The 25,699-nt window shown below is 47.4% G+C and overlaps 1 protein-coding gene across 1 annotated transcript in view; it reads left to right on the forward strand.

Annotated features, from left to right (window-relative positions):
* Positions 1 to 25,699, forward strand: part of pappa2 (pappalysin 2) — a gene marked incomplete at its 5' end in the record, with an annotated part of 67,220 nt that overhangs the window by 18,528 nt on the left and 22,993 nt on the right. The window contains 8 exons of the mRNA XM_084458339.1: positions 2,718 to 2,866; positions 11,565 to 11,858; positions 11,962 to 12,154; positions 12,732 to 12,862; positions 18,230 to 18,412; positions 19,587 to 19,884; positions 22,227 to 22,355; positions 22,474 to 22,559. Of these exons, the coding sequence (XP_084314465.1) occupies positions 2,718 to 2,866; positions 11,565 to 11,858; positions 11,962 to 12,154; positions 12,732 to 12,862; positions 18,230 to 18,412; positions 19,587 to 19,884; positions 22,227 to 22,355; positions 22,474 to 22,559 (1,463 nt within the window). The remainder of the gene's footprint in view (positions 1 to 2,717; positions 2,867 to 11,564; positions 11,859 to 11,961; positions 12,155 to 12,731; positions 12,863 to 18,229; positions 18,413 to 19,586; positions 19,885 to 22,226; positions 22,356 to 22,473; positions 22,560 to 25,699) is intronic.

The following is a 25,699-nucleotide window of genomic DNA, read 5'->3' on the forward strand; positions in this document are numbered from 1 at the left end:
AACGTGAAAGCGAAATTACTCTTACGTACACCAAACAACTGGAAAATATCCATTTATGTGATGGATATATGACACATATAAGATGCATTTACAAAAACTTATATTTTGCCATAGGGTAGGCTACATGTGAAGTGATGAACAGGCCTATATGGCTGCGCTTAGATGCCAGTCAGAATCAGTCTCATGATCCTCTAACGTGCTACGCGGTCTGAGACTTGGAGCGAGATTTGGTCTCAGTCTCCGCTCACGTCCAAATTGATAAATAGAGAACTTTGTGAAATGGCAGTACGCTAAACTTTCTGTCCTACGATCGCTTAGTAAACGAGGGCCACTGAGATGACGCCGCTGAAGCGATGCACTGTGCAGCTCTGCGCCCGGGCGTGTGTTGTTGTTGTTGCTGTTGTTGTTGTTGTTGTTGTTGTTGCTGTTGTTGTTGTTGTTGTAGTAGGACAGGGAGGCCTTATATCCAGACCCTAAACAGGAGCTGAAAAGCTTGGCCTTCAGAAGCAGAGATGTGAACGTGTCATAAATGGCGCTCCTTGGTATATCTGCAGGGTAGGTCTTCCCCAAGGTCGCGACCCCTAGCCGCTTGGAAGAGAGCGTCTGCAAGCCCAGATTCAGATGACATTTTGATGGCATTTGTAAAGCATACAATTTTTATATTTGGGGTCTGGGATTTAGGTATTTTCCTCTCTGAGTTATTGTGCAGGTCCTCCTACAGCCGGGCTCGGGGAAAAGCCTCCCCAGCCAGTAGCTGTCACACACAAAGTTGTTGTTGAAGCAGCCTCAGAGACAGCTGTGAGGAATGGCCAGGCACATGGAGACTCTGGCATCGCAAGAAAGAGAGAGCCGGAAAATAAAATAGGTGGACAGTTTAGCTATTCATGTTAAGATATTCTCCTGCTACGGAGCGGCTCCTGGGCCGAGCGGTGGTTAGAAGCGGTTGTGCAGGAGCTGTGGGCAGGATGAGAGCTTCAGAGAGAAGCACACTCCACACTATGACTTCTAGCGGTCAGGAAGTCCAGGAACCAGCGGCCATCTTTCCTATCTGCTCCCATCTTTTTACTTATTTATTTTTTATTTAACCTTTATTTAACCAGGCAAGCATTTAAGAACAATTCTTTATTTACAAAGGCGGCCTGGCAAAAAGCACAAGCCTCTTGAGGGAAGAGGGTTAGGGGGCTGAAAATAAAACAAGGTTAGATATAAGACAGTTATAAACAGCACACATTGACACATCACAACACATAAAACAACATGCAACACTACAGGGAGCAGTGAGTATCACCAGCACAGACATACAGCAACAGCACATCATCAGCAAACATGCAAGACAGTTAAAGACAGCATACATGGAGCATGCAGCATACAACTAAGCATCACCACCACAAACTCTTCTATCATACAACAGCAGCAAACACATCAGCAAACACGCAGGACAGTTACAACGTCTTTCTGGACGTCCATGGTGCCAAGCGAGAATATTAGTCAAGCAGTTATAATATTTGAAATCCCGGCCCAGGTTAGATTCAGCGAGCGCTCTCCAGGCCTACAGCTACAGGGCACGCCACATACAGTAAACTATAAGCACTACCACGTCAAAATATACAATTCCACACAAGCATCTACGATTTGACTGTCAGGTTAAATCATTTCTTTATTTTTAATGAATATGTTTTATGGAACTCGTTTGACCCGATGCTGGATTTGAGCAGTCTGCTTTACTGGCACCACGCTTGTTTACTCAGTCAAGGCTGAGATTAAGGCAAACTAGTACCCTAGGTCAGTTCTAGAGTGGACGCCGTCCAAGAAACAGTCGGTGGTTCTGCTAATGGCCTCGACCCGTTGGCAGATTACAAAAAGGTATTAAGACCCGGAGCTGTTCTGTGGAACAGGCCAGTATAGGTACGGAAAGGTTCCAGCTACAAAAGCAGAAAAATTATATGTGACACATCCTCAAATTACCTTCACACATCAAAGCAGCTTTGAGGCGCAGTGCACCTCAGCGGGGAGCACGGGAGAGGGGGGCTCATGTGTCCAAACCAATCCCAGAAATTATATATTTTGGTGGTTTTTGATTGCATTTTGAGGAGACATTTGAAAGGAATTAACTCTCTAAGGATGGGATATCCTTCTTCCATTCAGTCTCCAAAAGTAACGCAGGAAATAGATTCTCCTTAACATAACCTGACCCAAGACATCATTCTAAATAGTTTGAGGTCAATGGATATTGACAATATCCGTTACTCTGTATTTAAACCATTACGTTTCCCTACGTTTCCTCCTCTCTCAACTGCATAGTTCTCTTGAGACACTTCTACCACTCCCTGGTCATGTTCCACAGTGGTGAGCCTGACTCCTCTCTCCTCCTCCTCCTCCTCCTCTCTCCTCTCTCCTCCTCCTCACGGGGCTTATATGAGTGGTGACCCTGACTCCTCTCTCCTCTCTCCTCCTCCTCACAGGGCTTATATGAGTGGTGACCCTGACTCCTCTCCTCTCTCCTCCTCCTCACAGGGCTTATATGAGTGGTGATCCTGACTCCTCTCTTCTCCTCCTCCTCCTCCTCCTCCTCCTCCTCCTCCTCCTCCTCCTCCTCTCTCCTCCTCCTCACGGGGCTTATATGAGTGGTGACCCTGACTCCTCTCTCCTCCTCCTCACAGGGCTTATATGAGTGCTGACCCTGACTCCTCTCTCCTCTGTCCTCCTCCTCCTCACAGGGCTTATATGAGTGTGAAGGAGCTGAAGGAGGTGCTCCATCTGAGCAGTGCCGACACCCTCAACGTCTTCTTTGCCAACAACTCTGCTCGTGAGGAGCTGGCAGGAGCAGCGACCTGGCCGTGGGCGAAGGAGGCGCTCCACCATCAGGGTGAGACCCCTCCCACATGTCCCTGTCCTGAGACCCCCTCCCACATGTCCCTGTCCTGTCCCTGAGACCCCCTCCCACATGTCCCTGTCCTGAGACCCCCTCCCACATGTCCCTGTCCTGAGACCCCCTCCCACATGTCCCTGTCCTGAGACCCCCTCCCACATGTCCCTGTCCTGAGACCCCCTCCCACATGTCCCTGTCCTGAGACCCCCTCCCACATGTCCCTGAGACCCCCATCCCACATGTCCCTGTCCTGAGACCCCCTCCCACATGTCCCTGAGACCCCCGTCCCACATGTCCCTGTCCTGAGACCCCCTCCCACATGTCCCTGAGACCCCCCTCCCACATGTCCCTGTCCTGAGACCCCCTCCCACATGTCCCTGTCCTGAGACCCCCTCCCACATGTCCCTGTCCTGAGACCCCCTCCCACATGTCCCTGTCCTGAGACCCCCTCCCACATGTCCCTGTCCTGAGACCCCCTCCCACATGTCCCTGTCCTGAGACCCCCTCCCACATGTCCCTGAGACCCCCCTCCCACATGTCCCTGTCCTGAGACCCCCTCCCACATGTCCCTGTCCTGAGACCCCCTCCCACATGTCCCTGAGACCCCCTCCCACATGTCCCTGTCCTGAGACCCCCGTCCCACATGTCCCTGAGACCCCCCTCCCACATGTCCCTGTCCTGAGACCCCCTCCCACATGTCCCTGAGACCCCCTCCCACATGTCCCTGTCCTGAGACCCCCGTCCCACATGTCCCTGTCCTGAACCTGCACCTCTGCAGGAGTGTAGCGGTCACTACACAAGTGGGTCCACGTATAAAGAGGTGGGTCTACTGTGGGTCCATGGATAAAGAAGTGGGTCTACTGTAGGTCTATAGTTAAATAATTGGGTCTACTGTAGGTCTATAGTTAAAGAAGTGGGTCTACTGTGGGTCCATGGTTAAATAATTGGGTCTACTGTAGGTCTATAGTTAAATAATTGGGTCTACTGTAGGTCTATAGTTAAAGAAGTGAGTCTACTGTGGGTCTATAGTTAAAGAAGTGGGTCTACTGTAGGTCTATGGTTAAATAATTGGGTCTACTGTAGGTCTATGGTTAAATAATTGGGTCTACTGTAGGTCTATAGTTAAAGAAGTGGGTCTACTGTAGGTCTATGGTTAAATAATTGGGTCTACTGTAGGTCTATGGTTAAATAATTGGGTCTACTGTAGGTCTATAGTTAAAGAGGTGGGTCTACTGTAGGTCTATAGTTAAAGAAGTGGGTCTACTGTAGGTCTATAGTTAAAGAAGTGGGTCTACTGTAGGTCTATAGTTAAAGAAGTGGGTCTACTGTAGGTCTATAGTTAAAGAAGTGGGTCTTCTGTAGGTCTATAGTTAAAGAAGTGGGTCTACTGTAGGTCTATAGTTAAAGAAGTGGGTCTTCTGTAGGTCTATAGTTAAAGAAGTGGGTCTACTGTAGGTCTATAGTTAAAGAGGTGGGTCTACTGTAGGTCCATGGGTAAAGTATCAGTTTCTTTTTTTCATATCATCCTCCATCTTTCTCATTCACATTCATTACAATAAGATTTTTTATTACTTTTCCATAAAAGAACAATTGAAAACACCAATAGAAAACAGGGAGAGCACCAGACAAGATGTTCATCCTCTCACTCTGACCCTCGTTAACTGATCATCCTCTCTCCTCACCCTCTGACCCTCGTTAACTGATCATCCTCTCTCCTCACACTCTGACCTCTGACCCTCGTTTACTGATCATCCTCTCTCTTCACACTCTGACCTCTGACCCTCGTTAACTGATCATCCTCTCTCTTCACCCTCTGAGGCAAGGCAAGGCAAGTTTATTTATATAGCACATTTCAGCCACAGGGCAATTCAAGGTGCTTTACATGAGACATTAAAAGCATTAAAACAAAAAGCAAGACATTATAGACATTTAAAACAAAAGGCAGGACAAATTAAAAGCATTAAAACAAAAAGCAAGTCATTATAGACATTTAAACAAAAAGCAGGACAAATAGAATACAGGAATAAAAGTTACAGTGCAGTATACTGATAAACATAGCTCCTCTTAGAAAGCAGTGGCAAAAAGAAAAGTCTTCAGGCTTGTTTTAAAAGAACCAAGAGTTGCAGCAGACCTGCAGTTTTCTGGAAGTTTGTTCCAGATATGTGGAGCATAAAAACTGAATGCTGCTTCTCCATGTTTTGTTTTAACTCTGGGGACAGAAAGCAGACCTGTGCCAGACGATCTGAGGGGTCTGGATGGTTCATAGCATATGAGCAGATCAGAAATATATTTTGGCCCTAGACCATTCAGTGCTTTATAAACCAACAGCAGTATTTTAAAGTCAATTCTTTGACAGACAGGAAGCCAGTGTAAAGACCTTAGTACTGGTGTGATATGCTCCACTTTCTTAGTCTTAGTGAGGACTCGAGCAGCAGCATTCTGAATCAGCTGCAGCTGTCTGATCGATTTTTTAGAGAGACCTGTATACATGCCGTTACAGTAGTCAAGTCTACTGAAGATAAACGCATGGACAAGTTTTTCCAAATCCTTCTGGGACATAAATCCTTTGATCCTTGATATATTCTTCAGGTGATAGTAGGCTGACTTTGTAATTGACTTAATGTGGCTGTTGAAATTCAGGTCTGAGTCCATGACTACACCAAGATTTCTGGCTTCGTTTGTGGTTTTTAGCATTACTGATTGAAGTTGAGCACTGACTTTTAATCGTTCTTCTTTGGCTCCAAAGACAATTACTTCAGTTTTATTTTTGTTTAGTTGGAGAAAGTTCTGGCACATCCAATCATTGATTTGTTGAATGCACTTACTCAGCGTTTGTTTGGGATTATAGTCTCCTGGTGATATAGTGATATAAATTTGTGTGTCATCTGCATAGCTATGGTAACATATTTTGTTGTTATCCATAATTTGAGTTAGTGGGAGCATGTAAATGTTGAACAGAAGAGGCCCCAGGATGGAGCCTTGGGGAACTCCACAGGTCATTTTTGTCAGCTCAGATTTGTAATTGCCTATAGACACAACGGCCCTAGACCCTCGTTAACTGAGCCAGCGCACGGCAGGACGGACGTTTCCACGCCAGGTTCGGCATTTATCAATCTGGACGTGAGCGGAGGCTGTGACCCAATCTCATGTCAAGTCTCCGCTCGTGTAGCACGTTTGAGAATCATGAGACTGATTCTGACTGGCATCTAAGCACTGACGCATATTCATCACTGTAAAATATGCCTAGCCTCTGGCAAAATATTCTCTTTTGTAAAGGCCTCTTCTATGTGTCATATATATAAATATATAAATAATAATAAATCAAATCAAATCAAATAAATAAAAATAAAATAACAATATACCCCTAACATAAATGGGTATTTTCCGTTTGCTGTTAGCAGCGTTAACAGGCTTTTGGTGTAAGAGTAATTTCTCTTTCATTTTTGAGCCTATATTATGCAATCTTACAAGTTTTAAACTGAAAGCAAAATTAATCTTACACCAATCGTCCAATGTACTGGTGACATAATTACTAGCAATCAAAATTAACAAAGGAAAAGCGAAGGGTAGACTTCAGTCACGTATTTACAGTGTTGACAGGCATCATGTGGGTAATGCCATGCTCTCTGGAACACCGGTGAGAGGAGAGGGCGAGCGAGCTAGAGACCTGCAGTATGCTGAGGGGAGAGGAGAAGGCGAGCGAGCTAGAGACCTGCAGTATGCTGAGGTGAGAGGAGTGGGCGAGCGAGCTAGAGACCTGCAGTATGCTCATCCTGTCTCACCATTCAGCTGAGGTGAGAGGAGCGGGCGAGCGAGCTAGAGACCTGCAGTATGCTCACCCTGTCTCACCATTCAGCTGAGGTGAGAGGAGAGGGCGAGCGAGCTAGGCTATTAACCTGACCTACCACTTCCTATAGGCCTGGTTGAAATAGGATATTTAAAATTCACACAGGTGTTAGCTCTAATTTGAGATTTTGCTTCTTGGTAATTTATTGTCACAATGATAGATTTTTCTGCATGGAAGGTAAAATAATGTTTTATTATTATTATTATTATTATTATTATTATTTTTATTATTACCTCCGCCCCAGGGACAGTGCAGGGTGAGAGGTTATGTTTTCGGTGGCTTGCGTGCGCGTGTGTGTGTGTGTGTGTGTGTGTGCGTTTGTTAGCAGGATTACGCAGAAACTACTGGACCGATTTTCCTGAAACTCGGTGGAAGGGTGTACTATGTTCCAACTTAGAACCCATTACATTTTGGAGTGGATCCGAATCACAGGTCGGGTCCACGGGTCGCCCAAACACAGCCGGACTGCCCATTCACTTCCATTCATTTTTTGGACTATGATAACTCAAAAACTACCAAACGGATTTTTGTGAAACTCGGTGTGAACTACCCCTTAAAATAAAATGAGAGATGGTTTTCTGGGATCTTTCCATGGAGATCGAAGAGTTGCTATTGGACGAGATTCTGTGAAATGTCTAGTCTTGCCGTACTTTGCATCTCCATGCCGTAAACTCCAGGGGCGAGGCCAGAATATGTAGGGGTGTGATCTTTAAATAATGATTGTTTTCATCTGCACCACCCAATCATTCATACGATGGGATTGGCGGCGTCCGGATGTTTGATTGATCACACGTGAACACTGTTGCACCGTTATTTCTTCACTCGGATCTGCGCCCAGATCTGCGCGCCTTTGATAAATGAGGGATACTCTCTTCATTGTCTGTCCAACTCTCTCTCTCTCTCTCTCACCCCCTCTATCTTCCCTTCTCTCCCTCTCTCTCTCCCTCTCTCCCCTCTCTCACTCCCTCTCTCCCCTATCTCTCTCTCCCCTCTCCTTCTCTCTCTCTTTCCCTCTCTCTCTCTTTCCCTCTCTCCCCTATCTCCCCCCCCCCCTCTGTTCCGTCAGTTTAAACTGTAACCAGATTAATGAGGCTCTCTTGGGTAGAAAGGAAAACTCTTGAGCATGCATGGATATACCTCCCGATCATTAAGCCTTTTCACAGCGAAGACAACCCAACAACAACCCAACAACAACCCAATAACAACCCAACAACAACCCAACAACAACCCAACAACAACCCAAGAACAACCCAACAACAACCCAACAACAACCCAACAACAACCCAAGAACAACCCAAGAACAACCCAACAACAACCAAACAACAACCCAACAACAACCAAACACAACCAAGGCAGCCTAGCGCCCCGTTCCCCTCTCCAGATGCGTGCCAGTGTGTTTGCACCATGTTTGAGGACTCATTAAAAATGTTTGCTGCCCGAAATCCCAGCGCTTAACGCATAAATCCTCATTTTACCTGACGCGCTCCGGGTTTTCCTCATTTGCTTGGACTAACGGCGTGTTTGCGTAGCGCCACGGCCAGGATCACACCTCCAGAGCTGGGTCCAGGGTCCAGTGAGCAGGGTGCGCTGTTTGCAGTCAACCTAAGTGTAAATTATGCTCTATTCTTTTGTGTGCTCGTATCCGCTGGGTGGCTTTAAATCACGGGGAAAGTGCTTTGGCCGGAGGGGGAGAAAGACTTGAAGGTATTATTCTGGGTTCAATCAGGGTTTGTTGTGTGTGCTCCCTCCGGTTCTGCCTTCACCTCCTGGCACATTCATTACGGACCCCAGGGATGGAGCGCATTCCAGCACAGACGGGCTTTCTTCCTCCCCGGGCCCCGGCTACGTCAACAAGGGTCTGCTGCAAGGCCTGCTCTGACCAGCCGGAGGCCCGTAGGTCTCTCTGCTCTGTCCTGTAGGTCTGTCTGCTCTGTCCTGTAGGTGTCTCCGATCTGTCCTGTAGGTCTCTCTGCTCTGTCCTGTAGGTCTCTCTGATCTGATCTCTGATCTGTCCTGTAGGTCTCTCTGCTCTGTCCTGTAGGTCTCACTGATCTGATCTCTGATCTGTCCTGTAGGTCTCTCTGCTCTGTCCTGTAGGTCTCTCTGCTCTGTCCTGTAGGTGTCTCTGATCTGTCCTGTAGGTCTCTCTGATCTGTCCTGTAGGTCTTTCTGCTCTGTCCTGTAGGTCTGTCTGATCTGTCCTGTAGGTCTCTCTGCTCTGTCCTGTAGGTCTGTCTGCTCTGTCCTGTAGGTCTCTCTGCTCTGTCCTGTAGGTCTGTCTGCTCTGTCCTGTAGGTCTCTCTGCTCTGTCCTGTAGGTCTGTCTGATCTGTCCTGTAGGTCTCTCTGATCTGCCCTGTAGGTCTCTCTGCTCTGTCCTGTAGGTCTGTCTGATCTGTCCTGTAGGTCTCTCTGCTCTGTCCTGTAGGTCTCTCTCCTCTGTCCTGTAGGTCTCTCTCCTCTGTCCTGTAGGTCTCTCTGATCTGTCCTGTAGGTCTCTCTGATCTGTCCTGTAGGTCTGTCTGCTCTGTCCTGTAGGTCTGTCTGCTCTGTCCTGTAGGTCTCTCTGCTCTGTCCTGTAGGTCTCTCTGATCTGTCCTGTAGGTCTCTCTGATCTGTCCTGTAGGTCTCTCTGATCTGTCCTGTAGGTCTCTCTGATCTGTCCTGTAGGTCTCTCTGCTCTGTCCTGTAGGTCTGTCTGATCTGTCCTGTAGGTCTGTCTGCTCTGTCCTGTAGGTCTCTCTGCTCTGTCCTGTAGGTCTGTCTGATCTGTCCTGTAGGTCTGTCTGCTCTGTCCTGTAGGTCTCTGATCTGTCCTGTAGGTCTCTCTGATCTGTCCTGTAGGTCTCTCTGATCTGTCCTGTAGGTCTCTCTGATATGTCCTGTAGGTCTCTCTGATCTGTCCTGTAGGTCTCTGCTCTGTCCTGTGGGTCTCTCTGATCTGTCCTGTAGGTCTCTCTGCTCTGTCCTGTGGGTCTCTCTGATCTGTCCTGTGGGTCTCTCTGATCTGTCCTGTAGGTCTCTCTGCTCTGTCCTGTAGGTGTCTCTGATCTGTCCTGTAGGTCTCTCTGCTCTGTCCTGTAGGTCTCTCTGCTCTGTCCTGTAGGTCTCTCTGATCTGTCCTGTAGGTCTCTCTGCTCTGTCCTGTAGGTCTCTCTGATCTGTCCTGTAGGTCTCTCTGATCTGTCCTGTAGGTCTCTCTGCTCTGTCCTGTAGGTCTCTCTGCTCTGTCCTGTAGGTCTCTCTGCCTTGCTCGGTCCTGTAGGTCTCTCTGCTCTGTCCTGTAGGTCTCTCTGATCTGTCCTGTGGGTCTCTCTGATCTGTCCTGTAGGTCTCTCTGATCTGTCCTGTAGGTCTCTCTGCCTTGCTCGGTCCTGTAGGTCTCTCTGCGTTGCTACAGCGAGAATGCAGTGCTTCTGCAGCATCAGCTGATTCATACGGCTCGTTCTCCAGCGCAGCGTTGTTAGCTGGTGGTCTGGTGTGATGGTCTGACTGACCTGCAGTCTGCAGCTTGGTCTTGAAAAGAGACTAATGCTGATTCAAGGTTGTATTCTCCATCTGTCATTGTTTACAGGCGCTGCTGTAAATGGGCCATTATGCAATTGACAAATTGAGCCATGTTCCTAATTTGTAAATTACTAGAATTTGTCTCTATTTCCCCAGTTTCTACTGCCCCAAAATGAGTGCGCGCGGTAGTATGGTGTCAGTGTGGTTGCCCCCCTAGGTTGAGCTCTGAAGGTTTGCCTATTTTTTTAAGTGATTATAAATGTTTAATCGTTTAGGCTTTTTCTAGCATTAGTATGTTATAAACCTAATGCCACCACGCTATGTTGAAGGGTTGTCCAACAACATGCTTGAATACTTGAAGACTTATTTAACCTAAATGGTCACAGGGGTATCTAGTGTATGTGGAGCTGCTGTAGAGCAGGCCTGGACACACACACACACACACACACACACACACACACACACACGGCTGCTGCTTCTGACAGTGGCGTTTGTGGTTAAACCCCCTGTCTGTAGACACAAACACAGCTGCTGAGGACTGACGTTCAAGCCTCCTGTTCTCTCTCCCCTCCCCCCTCTCTCCCCCCTCCCCCCTCTCCCTCCCCCTCACCCCTCTCTCTCCCCTCACCCCTCTCTCTCTCCTCACCCCTCTCCCCTCCCCCTCACCCCTCTCTCTCTCCTCCCCCCTCTCCCTCCCCTCACCCCTCTCTCTCCCCTCACCCCTCTCTCTCTCCTCACCCCTCTCCCCTCCCCCTCACCCCTCTCTCTCTCCTCCCCACTCTCTCTCCCCTCCCCCCTCTCTCCCCCCTCACACCTCTCTCCCCCCTCCCCACTCTCTCTCCCCTCACCCCTCTCTCCCCCCTCCCCACTCTCTCTCCCCTCTCTCCCCCCTCCCCACTCTCTCTCCCCTCCCCCCTCTCTCTCCCCTCCCCCCTCTCTCTCCCCTCCCCCTCCCCCCTCTCTCCCCCCTCCCCTCTCTCTCCCCTCCCCCCTCTCTCCCCCTCCCCCCTCTCTCTCCCCTAACTCCTCTCCCCTCCCCCTCACCCCTCACCCCTCTCTCTCCCCTCCCCCCTCTCCCTCCCCTCACCCCTCTCTCTCCCCTAACACCTCTCTCCCCCCTCCCCCCTCTCTCTCCCCTCACCCCTCTCCCCCCCTCACCCCTCTCCCCCCTCTCTCTCCCCTCACCCCTCTCTCTCCCCTCCCCCCTCTCTCTCCCTTCCCCCCTCTCTCTCCCTCACCCCTCTCTCTCCCCTCACCCCTCTCCCCTCCCCCTCACCCCTCTCTCTCTCCTCCCCCCTCTCTCTCCCCTCACCCCTCTCTCTCCCCTCTCTCCCCCTCCCAGGAGGGATGGTCCTCAACCCCGCCTACTTCGGCACGGTGGGCCACAACAACACCATGATCCACGAGATGGGCCACATCTTCGGACTGTACCACGTCTTCAAGGGGGTGAGCGAACGCGAGTCCTGCGACGACCCGTGCCGGGAGACCACGCCCTCCATGGAGACGGGGGATCTGTGCGAGGACACGGCCCCCACGCCCAAGTCCAAGGCCTGCCGCGACCCGGGGTCCGTCAACGACACGTGTGGGGTCGCTTTCTACCATGACACACCCTTCAGCAACTACATGAGCTACACAGGTGAGCTAGCTGGAGCAGGGGCTCTATGTACAGCTAGTGGAAGTAATAGAATTGCATTCCAATGCTAAGATTTTGGCTTCTAGTAGGTTTGTTTTGTTTGCAGACGATAACTGCACCAACCATTTCACGCCGAACCAAGTGTCCAGGATGCACTGCTATATAGACCTGGTCTACCAGAACTGGCTGACCGATCGCAGGCCCACGCCCATCCCCCTCCCTCCCATGGTGATTGGACAGAGCTCGGACTCCGTCTCCATTCATTGGCTGCCACCTGTGAGGGGGCCACTTCACCAAAGGTGGGAAAAGTTCTGTTGCTAACATAGACCGTTCTAACATAGAGGGTTCTAACATTGAGGGTTCTAACACAGAGGGTTCCAATAAAGAGAGTTCTAACATAGAGGGTTCTAACATAGAGGGTTCTAACATAGAGGGTTCTAACACAGAGGATTCTAACAAAGAGAGTTCTAACAGGATTCTAACGTAGAGGATTCTAGCATTAAGGGTTCTAACATAGAGGGTTCTAAGATAGAGGATTCTAACCTAGAGAGTTCTAATATAGAGGATACTAACAGAGAGCTCTAACATACAGTAGAGGTTTCTAACATAGAACGTTCTAACAGAGTTCTCCTAATGTTAACGATAAATACATGCTAATTCTATTTGAATCCAAGCAAAGACTACGGTTAGCGTTAGCACCTCTTTATAAGGCTGAAGATAACACATGTTTCTGCTGTGTTATGCTGAAGGTCCTCTTCAGATCTGGGGCGAAAACATCACATTTGTTCCACCAGAGGTTGGTTCCAGTACAAGGGAACCACCAGAACAGTCCCAGCAGTCCTAACCTTGTCCTAACCCTGAGGTCAATCCTGTCAGTTCTCCCCAGGTGGAGCGAGTGAATTGTGGGGACTGTGAAGGTGACGGCGTGTTCCACCAGTACGCCTCTGAAGCCACCTCCCCCCGCGTCTGCGACGCGTCCGGCTACTGGACCCCTGAGGAGGCCGTCGGTAAGCGCATTCAGCTGATACTGGATCTGTCTCTAGGGGCTCCGGATAGATACAGGCACAGCCACATCCACACACAGCACACTTCCTTCACTCATCCATCTTATCTGGTAGTTACCTTACACACTTGGATGGGGAAAGTTGATTATCTTAAGCTACGGTCACATTTCACATTGAATGGTACAGATTGCACGGCTTTCTGAAATACTCGGTTCTGAATGGACAATCGCACATTCTACCGGTTAATTATTTCTTGATAATTCACAGGCTTGGAGCAATAATCACCGTTGCCAAAGGCAACACATTATATGTCTATGGGCGACAGTTGGAGGTCGTCTGAAAGCTGCTGAACATTCTAAACATGACAGTTGGCTTCTGGAAAACGTCAATATTGCCCAGGAAGACTGAACCAAGCGTTGCTAGTGTGATAAACATGAATTTATAATGAGCAAAACTAAATATATTTTAATCAATATTTTGTCTCTGTGTATTAATGTTGTTGGTAAGTAGCCTCGAAAAATAAGAGCCTTTCAGCGCGTTACGAAACCGTTTCCGAACACAGTCGGGCTCTTATTTTTCAATCATCACCGGCTGGCCATATGTTATCCCTTACATACATCACACATCCCAACATAGACCAAAACATTTCATTTCTGCTTCTCAATTTGGAGGATCCCCTGTTTTCTTGTTAGAAAGGTGCATGCAAGGATAAAACCTCCTGGAAGAAAAATGAGAAAATCATTAAATCATAATTGCCAGGATAAAGAACTCTTGTTTTGGCCATAGAGAGAACAGGGTTCTTGGCAGAACCTCAACTTTGGGTAATGTTGGGCGCTGGCCAGCACTCAACTGTCATAAAAAAAAGATGCGTATCCTGTAGTGCTTTGAAACGTTAAGCTTCACAAACACATGTTACTTATTATTCCAATCAAGATTCTTGCAGTTTTGGAGAAGCCCGCAGTCTCTGACATGATGCGGAAAAAAAAGAGAGAAGGTTTTGGAAGGGGAAATTCTACCCAAATATGAGGAAATCCTCTGTAGGAATGTATGCTTTGAAGACGGAGAGCCGGAGAGAGAGAGAGAGAGGGGGGGGGGGGGGCTGTGGCTGCGGGGCTATAATGATGATCAAGACTATTACAGCGTTAGCCAGCGGAGAGGAATCCACTGTCTCAGGGAGCCGTCCAGTCTGAGGGCCGGTCAGCGCCATGTTGTGATTCATGACGGGGGTGATGGATGTGGGAGTCCTGTTACCTGCTCCATGTGTAAACCAGGTGTTGGTGGACTGTGTTTATAGCAGGGAGACACGGTACGGCCGATTAAGAGGAACCTCACTGAACACCGCTGGGGTTAGCGCTGAGGCCTAGGAGAAGCCAGGTGAAGCTTCTAAGGTCATCAATTTAATGTCCTATTAGATGTCGTTAGCTATTTTGTGTCATTGTCGTTACCTATTTAAATGCATACTATCCAAATTACCTATTTGATTTGATTTGATCTTTATTTATCTGGAACAATCAAAACATAAAAACACAATAAAAAAATAAACTGAAAGTTTCTATATACAAGGATATCGCCTAGTCTCTATAAAATACAAAATGATAAGTTCGAGAAGGGGCAGAAGGAGGCAAAAGCTTATCTTGTCCTAACCCCTCCTTACAATTTAAATCAATTAACAACTTGTGTGTGTGTGCGCGCCCACAAACCTAGAAATAAATAGTAAAAATAAATCAACACTAATTACAAAAATAAATCACATTCTAAACAAAATCAACTTACGAGTCCCGCGTACATGTCCATAAACGATTGTTTGTAACTGCGTTTAAATGTATCAACATTATTGCTCATTTTTGTTTCCACATCAAGACCATTCCAGAGGGTTACTCACAAGCTAAGACACATCTGCTTTTAAGAGTAGTACGGACACTAGGATGTTCTAGATTAAGTTCCCCTCCACCTTGTCTACCCATGAACAGGTTTGGGATATTGGTTCCCCTCCACCTTGTCTACCCATGAACAGGTTAACTTCCCCTCCACCTTGTCTACCCATGAACAGGTTTTGGATATTGCTTGGTAATCTATTATTACAGGCCTTAAACATAATTTGAGCAGTTTTAAATTTCACCAAGTCCATGAATTTCAAGGTACGAGACTTTACAAACAGATGCTTGGTGTGCTCTCCATACCCAGCCTGCTGTACTATCCTTATTGCTCTTTTGTAAGGTACTTTTATAGGTATTCCCCCAGACTTCAACACAATATAACAGATACGGAACAATAAGTGCACAATACAGAGTGTGTAATGTAATCTGATTCAGGATGTTTCTGGTTTTACACAATATTCCAATGCTTCTAGCGATCTTGGAGCACCGATATTTTATGTGAGCTTTCCAGCAGAGCTTGTGATCTATTAAGACTATTAAGACGGATGAAGCATACATTCATGGGATATATAGATGTCATGAAATTATACATTTTCTCAGAACCTACACAAGCACACAAACCTACTCGTGTCTAGAAAACAGTGACTTGTCTTGAAAACAAAGAGAAAGTGCATGAAGAAGAGAGTCACATGATAAAGCATTTCGTTTTTTAGTCACTATAATTTTACAACCATTTTTTTTCCACGGAAAGCTATCTTCCCCTGGATCTCCTCGCTCTCCCCTCCCCGCTGCAACCCGAGCACGGACCCCCAGACCGGGGCGACTGTTGCCCTCAGACAGAGGAGAGATGGGTGGGCGGGGGGGGGGGGGGGGGGGGGGCGGGCAGCCATGACAGAGTTAAGCTGCTGAAAGCAGGAAGGATGATCCGCTAAGATCTGGGCGGTGTGGAGAGCGTTCCTCTGGGGGCCGTTGGCCACCATCTGATACAACCATCACTGTGCAGAACCGTCTCTTCTCCGCTCACCGACCCGGTTGGGTTTTATGGGTTGACTTGGCGTGCTGGCGTTTACGCTGCAAAAATCCCCACATGTGAGGAACCGTGTTGGGTGAAAATATCAGAAAGACTTTCAGCCCAGCGCAACCTTGAGGTGTGTGTGTGTGTGTGTGTGTGTGTGTGTGTGTGTGTGTGTGTGCAGGGCTGGCTCTGGACCTTTGGAGGCCCTGGGAAAAATGTTCTGTGGAGGCCCTGTTTTGAAATCAACCCTACCCCCCATCAAGCAATAAAGACTGAGGCGCAATCATTCCATCGTTATGTAACGTTAGGCCGTCACTTCAGGCTGTCATCAGCAGCAGTGACGCACTTGGGGCCTCAGCCAATCAAATCGGGGGGGCGGGCTCCCGGAAAGCAGGGTTGTGTGATCACTGACACGTACTTTATTCAATGAGAACGTACTTTATTTAATGAGAACGTACTTTATTCAATGAGAACGTACTTTATTCAGTGAGAATGTACTTTATTAAATGAAAACGTACTTTATTCAATGAGAACATACTTTATTCAATGAGAACGTACTTTATTCAACGAGAACATACTTTATTCAATTAAAACATACTTTATTCAATGACAACGTACTTTATTCATTGAGAACATACTTTATTCAATGAGAACGTACTTTATTCAACAAGAACGTACTTTATTCAATGAGAACATACTTTATTCAATGAGAACGTACTTTATTCAATGAGAACGTACTTTATTCAATGAGAACGTACTTTATTCAATGAGAATGTACTTTATTCAATGAGAACATACTTTATTCAATGAGAACGTACTTTATTCAATGAGAACGTACTTTATTCAATGAGAACATACTTTATTCAACGAGAATGTACTTTATTCAACGAGAACATACTTTATTCAATGAGAACATACTTTATTCAATGAGAACGTACTTTATTCAACGAGAATGTACTTTATTCAACGAGAACATACTTTATTCAACGAGAACATACTTTATTTAATGTACTTTATTTAATGAGAACGTACTTTATTCAATGAGAACGTACTTTATTCAACGAGAACATACTTTATTTAATGTACTTTATTTAATGAGAACGTACTTTATTCAATGAGAACGTACTTTATTCAATGAGAACGTACTTTATTCAACGAGAAGATACTTTATTTAATGTACTTTATTTAATGAGAACGTACTTTATTCAATGAGAACGTACTTTATTCAATGAGAACGTACTTTATTCAATGAGAACGTACTTTATTCAACGAGAACGTTAACACTTTTATGGTTTAGAACTGAGGCTGGAGGCCCTGGGCATTTGCCTTCTCCAGCCCTGTGTGTGCGTGTGTGTATCTGTGTGTGTGTGTGTGTGTGTGTGTGTGTGTGTGTGTGTATGTATGTGCAGTGGCGATTCTAGTGATTTATACTTAGAGTGGCAAAGGGGTGGCAAGCAGATATTTTAGGGTGGCCAAAATGTAAGTGGCCAATTTATCATGTCCTACATTTAATAAATATTGATCTGTCTGATCAGCAGACATGATCTGAACATGGTCTCATTAATCATGTTCATCACAGGGAAAATGAGGCTCTTTGTCAAAAAATCTGAACTACCCCTTTAACCTCCTGAGACCCAAGCATTTTTTGGCATGCATTTACAGTATTTCCCAGTTATTTGGGATTTGTAGGACCGGCTAAATATAAAAATTAAGCCTCATCTTTGAACAATACAGTAAGTATTCTGTTCTATAGATTCTTCCGTCAGACAGTCTGACAGAAGAAACTGTAGACTAGATTATCGCAGTGCAGACAGCATGAACCTTTTCAGCAGAATACAATAAGTCGTTTTCACAAATAAATGATGCTATGCTGTGCAGCAAATCTCTTTACAAACGTATCCATATACAGTTTGGACTCACTGCTGAGAACAGCTATACTTGTTCATCTGTTCTCTGACATGACTAACAACGTTAGTGCTAGGATAACGTTAGCTGCATGTTAGCTAGTGCTAGCAAGCAAATTGCAAAGCGTATTAAGTTCTTCGCTTCACGTTAAATTGATGGAAAACAAAGCATATCCATTAGGCAATGAGTTAATGTGAGCCACACATAACATTATGATACCTGAATAAACTCCAATATTGTTGTCTCCTTACGAACGAAACGTCTGATGAGAGAGACACTTGTGCAGGCTAGCAACTTGCATGGCAGCTGCCGCCATTGGTGTGTGAATGTGTGTGTGTGAATGGGTGAATGAGAGGCCATTGGTGTGTGAATGTGTGTGTGTGAATGGGTGAATGAGAGGTGTTCATTGTAAAGAGCTTTGGATAAAAGCGCTATATAAGTGCAGTCCATTTACCATGTGTGTGTGTGTGTGCATGTGTGTGTGCGTGCGTATGTGTGTGCGCATGTGTGTGTGCGTGCGCATGTGTGTGCGCATGTGTGTGTGCGTGCATGCGTGCGCGTGCGTGTGTCCAGGCCCTCCGGATGTAGACCAGCCATGTGAGCCCAGTCTGCAGGCGTGGAGCCCCGAGCTCAGCCTGTACGACGCCAACGTGTCGTCCCCGTGTCCCGAGGCGGAGGGCTGCGTCCTCACCCTGCGCTTCCTCCACCCCGTCGTCCCACGCCGCCTCACCGTCTGGGTCACCTACATCTCCACCGGTAGGACCGCCTCAAACCTCACGCTGTCCCCATAGTTATTCCACTCCATTCCATAGAGCCAGTCTACAGTCAGTCTACATTCAGTCTACATAGTCAGTCTACATAGTCAGTCTACATAGGCAGTCTACATAGTCAGTCTACATAGTCAGTCTACATAGACAGTCTACATAGTCAGTCTACATACATAGTCAGTCTACGGTCAGTCTACATTCAGCCCACAGATCCAGTCTACAGTCAGTCTACAGTCAGTCTACAGTCAGTCTACATGCAGCCCACAGATCCAGTCTACAGAGTCAGTCTACAGTCAGTCTACATTCAGCCCATATAGGTAGGACCGCCTCAAACCTCACGCTCCCATTGGAACTCTTCGGATGGCGTTTTGGGGCGTCCGTGCACAAACATACCTGAGATCATCGAGTTAGCGCTAGTTTTAATCTGGTCTCCCCGGACTTTGAAACGGAGGTTTGCACTGGTTCTACATGTTTGAATGCTTCTTTGTTCCATTGACTGTACGATCTCCAGCACGTTTGTCAGGTATGGGGTAGATCTCCCACAGAGTCAGTCTGCAGAGTCAGTCTACAGATTTAGTCCACATAGTCAGTCTACAGAATCAGTCAACAGAGTATATCTACGGTTAGTCTAGCCAGTCTACAGAGTCAGTCCACAGAGTAAGTCTACAGTCAGTCTACACTCTACAGAGTCAGTCTACAGAGTCGAGTCTAGTCAGTCTACAGAGTCAATCTACAGAGTCAGTCTACAAAGTCAGTCCAGTGTAAGTCTACATACTCAGCCTATATACTCAGTCTTCAGAGTCGGTCTACAGAGTCAGTCCCCATAGTTATTCCACAGAGTCAGTCCATAGAGCAAGTCTACAGTCAGTCTACATTCAGCCCACAGAGTCAGTCTACAGAGTCAGTCTACAGTCAGTCTACATTCAGCCCACATAGTCAGTCTACAGAGTCAGTCTAGTCAGTCTACAGATTCAGTCTAGTCAGTCTAGTCAGTCTACAGAGTCAGTCTACAGATTCAGTCTACAGAGTCAGTCTAGTCAGTCTGGTCGGTTTTCAGAGTCAGTCCACAGAGTCAGTACAGAGTCAGTCTACAGAGTCAGTCCACAGAGTCAGTACAGAGTCAGTCTACAGAGTCACCTGATCTGCCTCCATGTTCCCCACAGAGAAGCAGGCCATCGCCAACCTGGTGCTGCTCACGGACGCGGGCGAGCCTCTCCACCTGGGCCCGCAAGACGTGTTCTGCGACACGCCCCTCACGCTGCGCCTCAGCACACACAGGAAGGTCTCCGCCGTCAAACTCTACACCTTCGACGAGAAGATGGAGATAGACGCCATCTTGCTCTCCTCGGGCCCCAGAAACCCCCTCTGCTCCAGCTGCCAGCCGCTGGCCTACCGGGTGGAACGGCAGCCTCCCTTCCCCCAGAAACCCCCCCGGCAGGCTGAGCTATCGTTCACCGACAGGTGATGTGGAGACTGACAAGTTTAAAGATGTATATTGGAACATTCTGGAAGTCTGAGAAACACATTCCGTTCATGGGTTCCAGGCAGCCCTCTGAAGTGCAGACACAGATTTACTACACGCTCCGCAGCCAATCAGACGAGCAGAAGATTTATGTCAGCTGTGGTGATCAAACAATAGCGGTTGTCATGGCCACCGGATTCTAATATACCATCATTCCGTAGTGATTTAGTTCGGGATTTTACAACGGAGAACTAAATATGTTCAGTATGGCTCTTAGCAAAAGATGATGATACAAATCGACTTCAAGGGCATTCTACCAAAACACTTCCTGGCGTTTTTTTAGTCCCAGGAGGAAGGAGGGGGGTAGAACAGGAGAGAGAGAACAGACACGGAGTTAGGGTTGGTCTGAGGGGGAAAGAGAGAGACAACCAGTACGGGGCAGTAAATAAAACCCAAACATTGAGACTGTGAGTCTACTGCCACCAAGAGGTGCCCTATAAGATGACCCTGCACTAGTCCTCTCCACGCACACACACACACATACACACACACACGCACACACACACACGCACACACGCACACAGAGAAAAAGGCTGATAAAAGAGTTGTGCCTGATCTGTTCCATGGATGGGTATTTGACAGATTTTACTTCATGAAACCAAACATCACTCATTCGGTTTGGGGCTGTATGGCCGGACACAGATCAAATCAAATCAAACTTTATTTGTATAGTGCATCTCACACACAACACAATGCGTTTTATAGAGACACAGCATGGCCCCCAGAGAAGCTTCCTCTCCTAGAATGGGATAGAGACTCAAGCTTTTAAGGGCGATCCATAGTTGATAAGACCAGAGAGAGAGAGAGACCAGAGAGAGAGAGAGACCAGAGGGAGAGACCAGAGAGAGAGAGAGACCAGAGAGAGAGAGACCAGAGAGAGAGAGAGACCAGAGGGAGAGAGGAGACCAGAGAGAGAGACCAGAGAGAGAGAGACCAGAGAAAGGACACCAGGGGGAGATAGACCAGAGGGAGAGAGGAGGGAGGGAGATGGAGAGGGGGAGGGGGAGGGAGATGGAGAGAGAGATACAGTAGAGAGAGAGATAGAGAGAGGGAGATGGAGAGAGAGAGGGAGAGAGAGAGGAAGATATAGAGAGAGGTAGAGAGAGAGAGAGAGGGAGATGGAGAGAGAGGGAGAGAGAGAGATAGAGAGGGAGATAGAGAGAGTGAGAGAGAGAGGGTGGGAGAGAGAGGGAGGAAGATGTGTTCTGCCGGGGCGTTCTTCACCGTGGGCCAGCAGACGCCCGCTTGATCAAGCGGAGCTGGGAAGTCAAGCAGGGCGCTTTTAATAGCCTCGAAAACAGGTGGATAGGCCGGGAGCAGGGGGTCAGGGTTAAGAGCAGACCTGCCCTGTAAGGTCACCAGCTCTCACTGCCCGGTAGACACACTCTGTGTACCTGTGTGGTGACAGTGTTGTATGGTGTGTACCTGTGTCGTGACGGTGTTGTGTGGTGTGTACCTGTGTCGTGACGGTGTTGTGTGGTGTGTACCTGTGTGGTGACGGTGTTGTGTGGTGTGTACCTGTGTTGTGACGGTGTTGTGTGGTGTGTACCTGTGTCGTGACGGTGTTGTGTGGTGTGTACCTGTGTCGTGACGGTGTTGTGTTGTGTGTACCTGTGTGGTGACGGTGTTGTGTGGTGTGTACCTGTGTTGTGACGGTGTTGTGTGTACCTGTGTCGTGACGGTGTTGTGTGGTTTGTACCTGTGTTGTGACGGTGTTGTGTGGTGTGTACCTGTTGTGTGGTGTGTACCTGTGTTGTGACGGTGTTGTGTGGTGTGTACCTGTGTTGTGACGGTGTTGTGTGGTGTGTACCTGTGTTGTGTGGTGTGTACCTGTGTCGTGACGGTGTTGTGTGGTGTGTACCTGTTGTGACGGTGTTGTGTGGTGTGTACCTGTGTTGTGACAGTGTTGTGTGGTGTGTACCTGTTGTGACGGTGTTGTGTGGTGTGTACCTGTGTTGTGACGGTGTTGTGTGGTGTGTACCTGTGTTGTGACGGTGTTGTGTGGTGTGTACCTGTTGTGACGGTGTTGTGTGGTGTGTACCTGTTGTGACGGTGTTGTGTGGTGTGTACCTGTGTTGTGACGGTGTTGTGTGGTGTGTACCTGTGTCGTGACGGTGTTGTGTGGTGTGTACCTGTGTCGTGACGTTGTTGTGTACCTGTGTCGTGACGGTGTTGTGTGGTGTGTACCTGTGTCGTGACGGTGTTGTGTGGTGTGTACCTGTGTTGTGACGGTGTTGTGTGGTGTCGTGACGGTGTTGTGTGGTGTGTACCTGTGTTGCAGTGACGTGGCGCGGGGCGGGCGCTACCGCTACTGGGTGCGGGTGGAGGCGGACTCCGTCCTGAGTGAACCGTCCCCATCTCTCCACTACATCCACGGGGCAGCATACTGTGGAGACGCGCGCCTCCAGGGGTCAGTCTGGGCCCCCCGCGGCCCCCGGGCGGATGCGTCGTGCTGGGAGAGGCGTTCTCGCGGGCGTGGTGCCCAGGGCGTTCGCACGATCATGATCCGTTTCTCTCCGTCTTTGCAGGACAGAGGAGTGCGACGACGGCAACCTGCTGGACGGAGACGGATGTTCTAAGAAGTGCCACAAGGAGCCCGGCTTCAACTGCAACGGTGAGCTGATTGGCCAGGCCGGATACCGGGAGCGCTGATTGGCCGGGCCGGATACCGGGAGCGCTGATTGGCCGGACTGATTATGGCTTCCGAATATGCTTTTCGATTCCGGCTCTTAACGATTCTCGATTCTAGTTCTTTGAGGGGTGGGGTCAAGACAGGTCACATGCTTATTTCACAGAAGAACATTGTATATATATATATATATATAAAAAAAACTTAAAACAAGTCTTATTCATGTTCACAACTGACTTCTACTAACTATGTAAGCAGTACTAATTAACTAGATAAGCAGAATCTAAATTAACATTAACGATTCCTTAACGATTCCATAACGTTGACGATTCCTTTGGAACGGGAATTTTGGATTGCGCAATTCTGGTTGATTCAATTTGACATGTTTGAGCCTGAACTGTGAAGGGTCAACACTAGGGATGGGCATCGAGAACCAGTTCCAAGTTGGAACTGGTTTTGGAACCGGTTTCTGATGCCCAGCCCTATAGCACTGACCCTTCACAGTAGAGGACGAGAGGCTCAAACATGTCAAATCAAATCAATCCAGGCTGAATTAGAGACACGCTCTTGTATCTCTCTCCTGCTCTGAGGGCACCCTCCCCGTGATCTGTATGTCAGTGAAAGCATTGCTTTTTTTCTGACACTACAATGCTGTCAATAAGACGCACATCCTGTCTCTGGTTCTCATTGAGGGACTTGGCAGACCAAACGCAAGCATGCAGACATCGACCCACTCAGTCGTGGTGCTCTTGCATCGTCTGTACACCCATCCGCCATGCAGAGGAATGCCTTCAAAACCCGCCTTTTGTCATCATGCACTCAAGCTGAGGATACACTACAATATATTATGCCCGGTTTTATACACGATTCACAATCCTGCCTGTCTGTCCTCTGTCCTAGTTGTGGGTAGTCGGAGTGGCAATTTGGCACAGAAATCTGTAAGTGTATGAGGGGTACAGATTTAAATCGACAAGTGTATGATGAGAACAGACTTCTCCCAATCTGAGTCGGAGCGAGTCGGAGCATATCAAACATGTTTGATATTTTTGAGAAGATTCTGGATGCAATCGTGTAGTGTAAACTCATCACCCCGGGTGATTACTGTTTTTTTTACTTCCCTCTGGAATATGTAGAGAGTGGGTCGTATGCCCACCTCCCTTGTTCTCTGTAAAGCGCATTGTGTTGCCTCTGGGTATGAAATGCGCTATACAAATAAAGCTTTGATTGATTGATTGATTGACTGTGAATGCCTATCGTCAATAGCCAATGAAATCAGAGGAGGCCGGATACAGGAAAAAAATAGCGCAAAATAAGAATAATAATGAGGAACAGAGAAGGGAGGAGTGAACGGAGAGCTCTGTGAGTGTATTGGTGTACAGGAAGGGAAGAAGTGTTGATCCAGTTATGGCAAAAGCCTCTAGATCTGCGGCATCCATGTTTGTTTACTCTGCAAACTCTCGCGAGTGTTTAGATGAGAGTTTGGTACGTTCAGTTGGCTTCAGTTGGAGTGACAAGTCGTATAGTGTATGATCCATCACCTGGTGCAGTCGTTAAATGTGCGATACCCAGTTTTTCAGTTGTCATACAAAAATCATCAGAAGCCAGTCGTCTAGTGTAGTTATACTCCCAGTCATGTCATAATCTGTTAAGATTGTGAAAGTCTTCTAGTGCATCCGAGGCTCTAACTGAAGCAACGCACGTCTGCAATTGTTTACTCTATGATTTGACGTGGGATATGAAGATCACAGGGAATGGTTAGAGCATCTTACATAACGATACAGAGATACTTTATTTCCTGCTGAAAACATGAATATTCTCAACAGCTGTTCTGGGTTTTCCGACCGTCTAAACGAAAATGATGTAGAGGAAGTGGAGGCCTAGCCGGAGCTGCCGTGACGAAGAGTGTTGCATGTTCTTTGAGAAGAAAGTGACAGGAGGGGGACAGGGAAACAACTTGGCAAAAACAGACCTTTACAAACTACAACACTTGAAATAATCATTCAGAATAGTGTATTACTCATACCCAGATCTGCTTCCATGTTGGTGTTTCTGCCGTCTGTCACAGCTTTTCCCGGTTAACTCTTAGAACTCTTCACGGTTCTGTCTCGACAAGATCTGAGGCTCTAACTTGTTATAATCAACTGTTCTAGAATCCCTCTTCTAGAACCTGCAATTTCGACTTGCCAAGAACTCTTTTAACACCTCTAATTGTGTAAAATGTGATACAAAACAGATACGATACTCACAGGTGTGGTTTTTGCAGTCTTTGCATACTGACAATAGAGCTAACAGCCAAACTACCCGAGAAAACAGTGTGATGTCGTATTATTAAATGCCTGTTCCTTTTTTTCTAAAACATGCTCTGCCTTAGATTAATCAAGCCAATCAGACACCTTGTCAATGATGACTAATCTGTCTCACAGGCTGTCTCCAGCTGTCCACAGGGCGGCCAGGGCCAAGTCTGGTCTCTGAAGTTAACTAGACACCCCCAGTCCACTCTTAATAAATACTTTGTGCATTACATGCTGTTTTTAGAGTGTTTAAAGAGTTTCTCTTTCATTCTGAACCACTTGTCACACCACTTTGCTATTAAAGAGCATCATTCCAGAATGCCATCTTGCTCCTGGCACCACGATGCGCTCACATCCAGCAAGGTGCTGGTAGATTGATCACTCACTCTAACTCTCACCCCAGACATATCAACTCACTCTAACTCTCACCTCAGACATATCAACTCACTCTAACTCTCACCCCAGACATATCAACTCACTCTAACTCTCACCCCAGACATATCAGCTCACTCTAACTCTCACCCCAGACATATCAGCTCACTCTAACTCTCACCCCAGACATATCAGCTCACTCTAACTCTCACCCCAGACATATCAGCTCACTCTAACTCTCACCCCAGACATATCAACTCACTCTAACTCTCACCCTTACATATCAACTCACTCTAACTCTCACTCCAGACATATCAGCTCACTCTAACTCTCACCCTTACATATCAACTCACTCTAACTCTCACTCCAGACATATCAGCTCACTCTAACTCTCACCCCAGACATATCAGCTCACTCTAACTCTCACCCCAGACATTTAAACTCACTCTAACTCTCACCCCA

Source organism: Borostomias antarcticus (assembly GCF_949987555.1).
Source record: "Borostomias antarcticus genome assembly, chromosome: 24".
NCBI lineage: Eukaryota > Metazoa > Chordata > Actinopteri > Stomiiformes > Stomiidae > Borostomias > Borostomias antarcticus.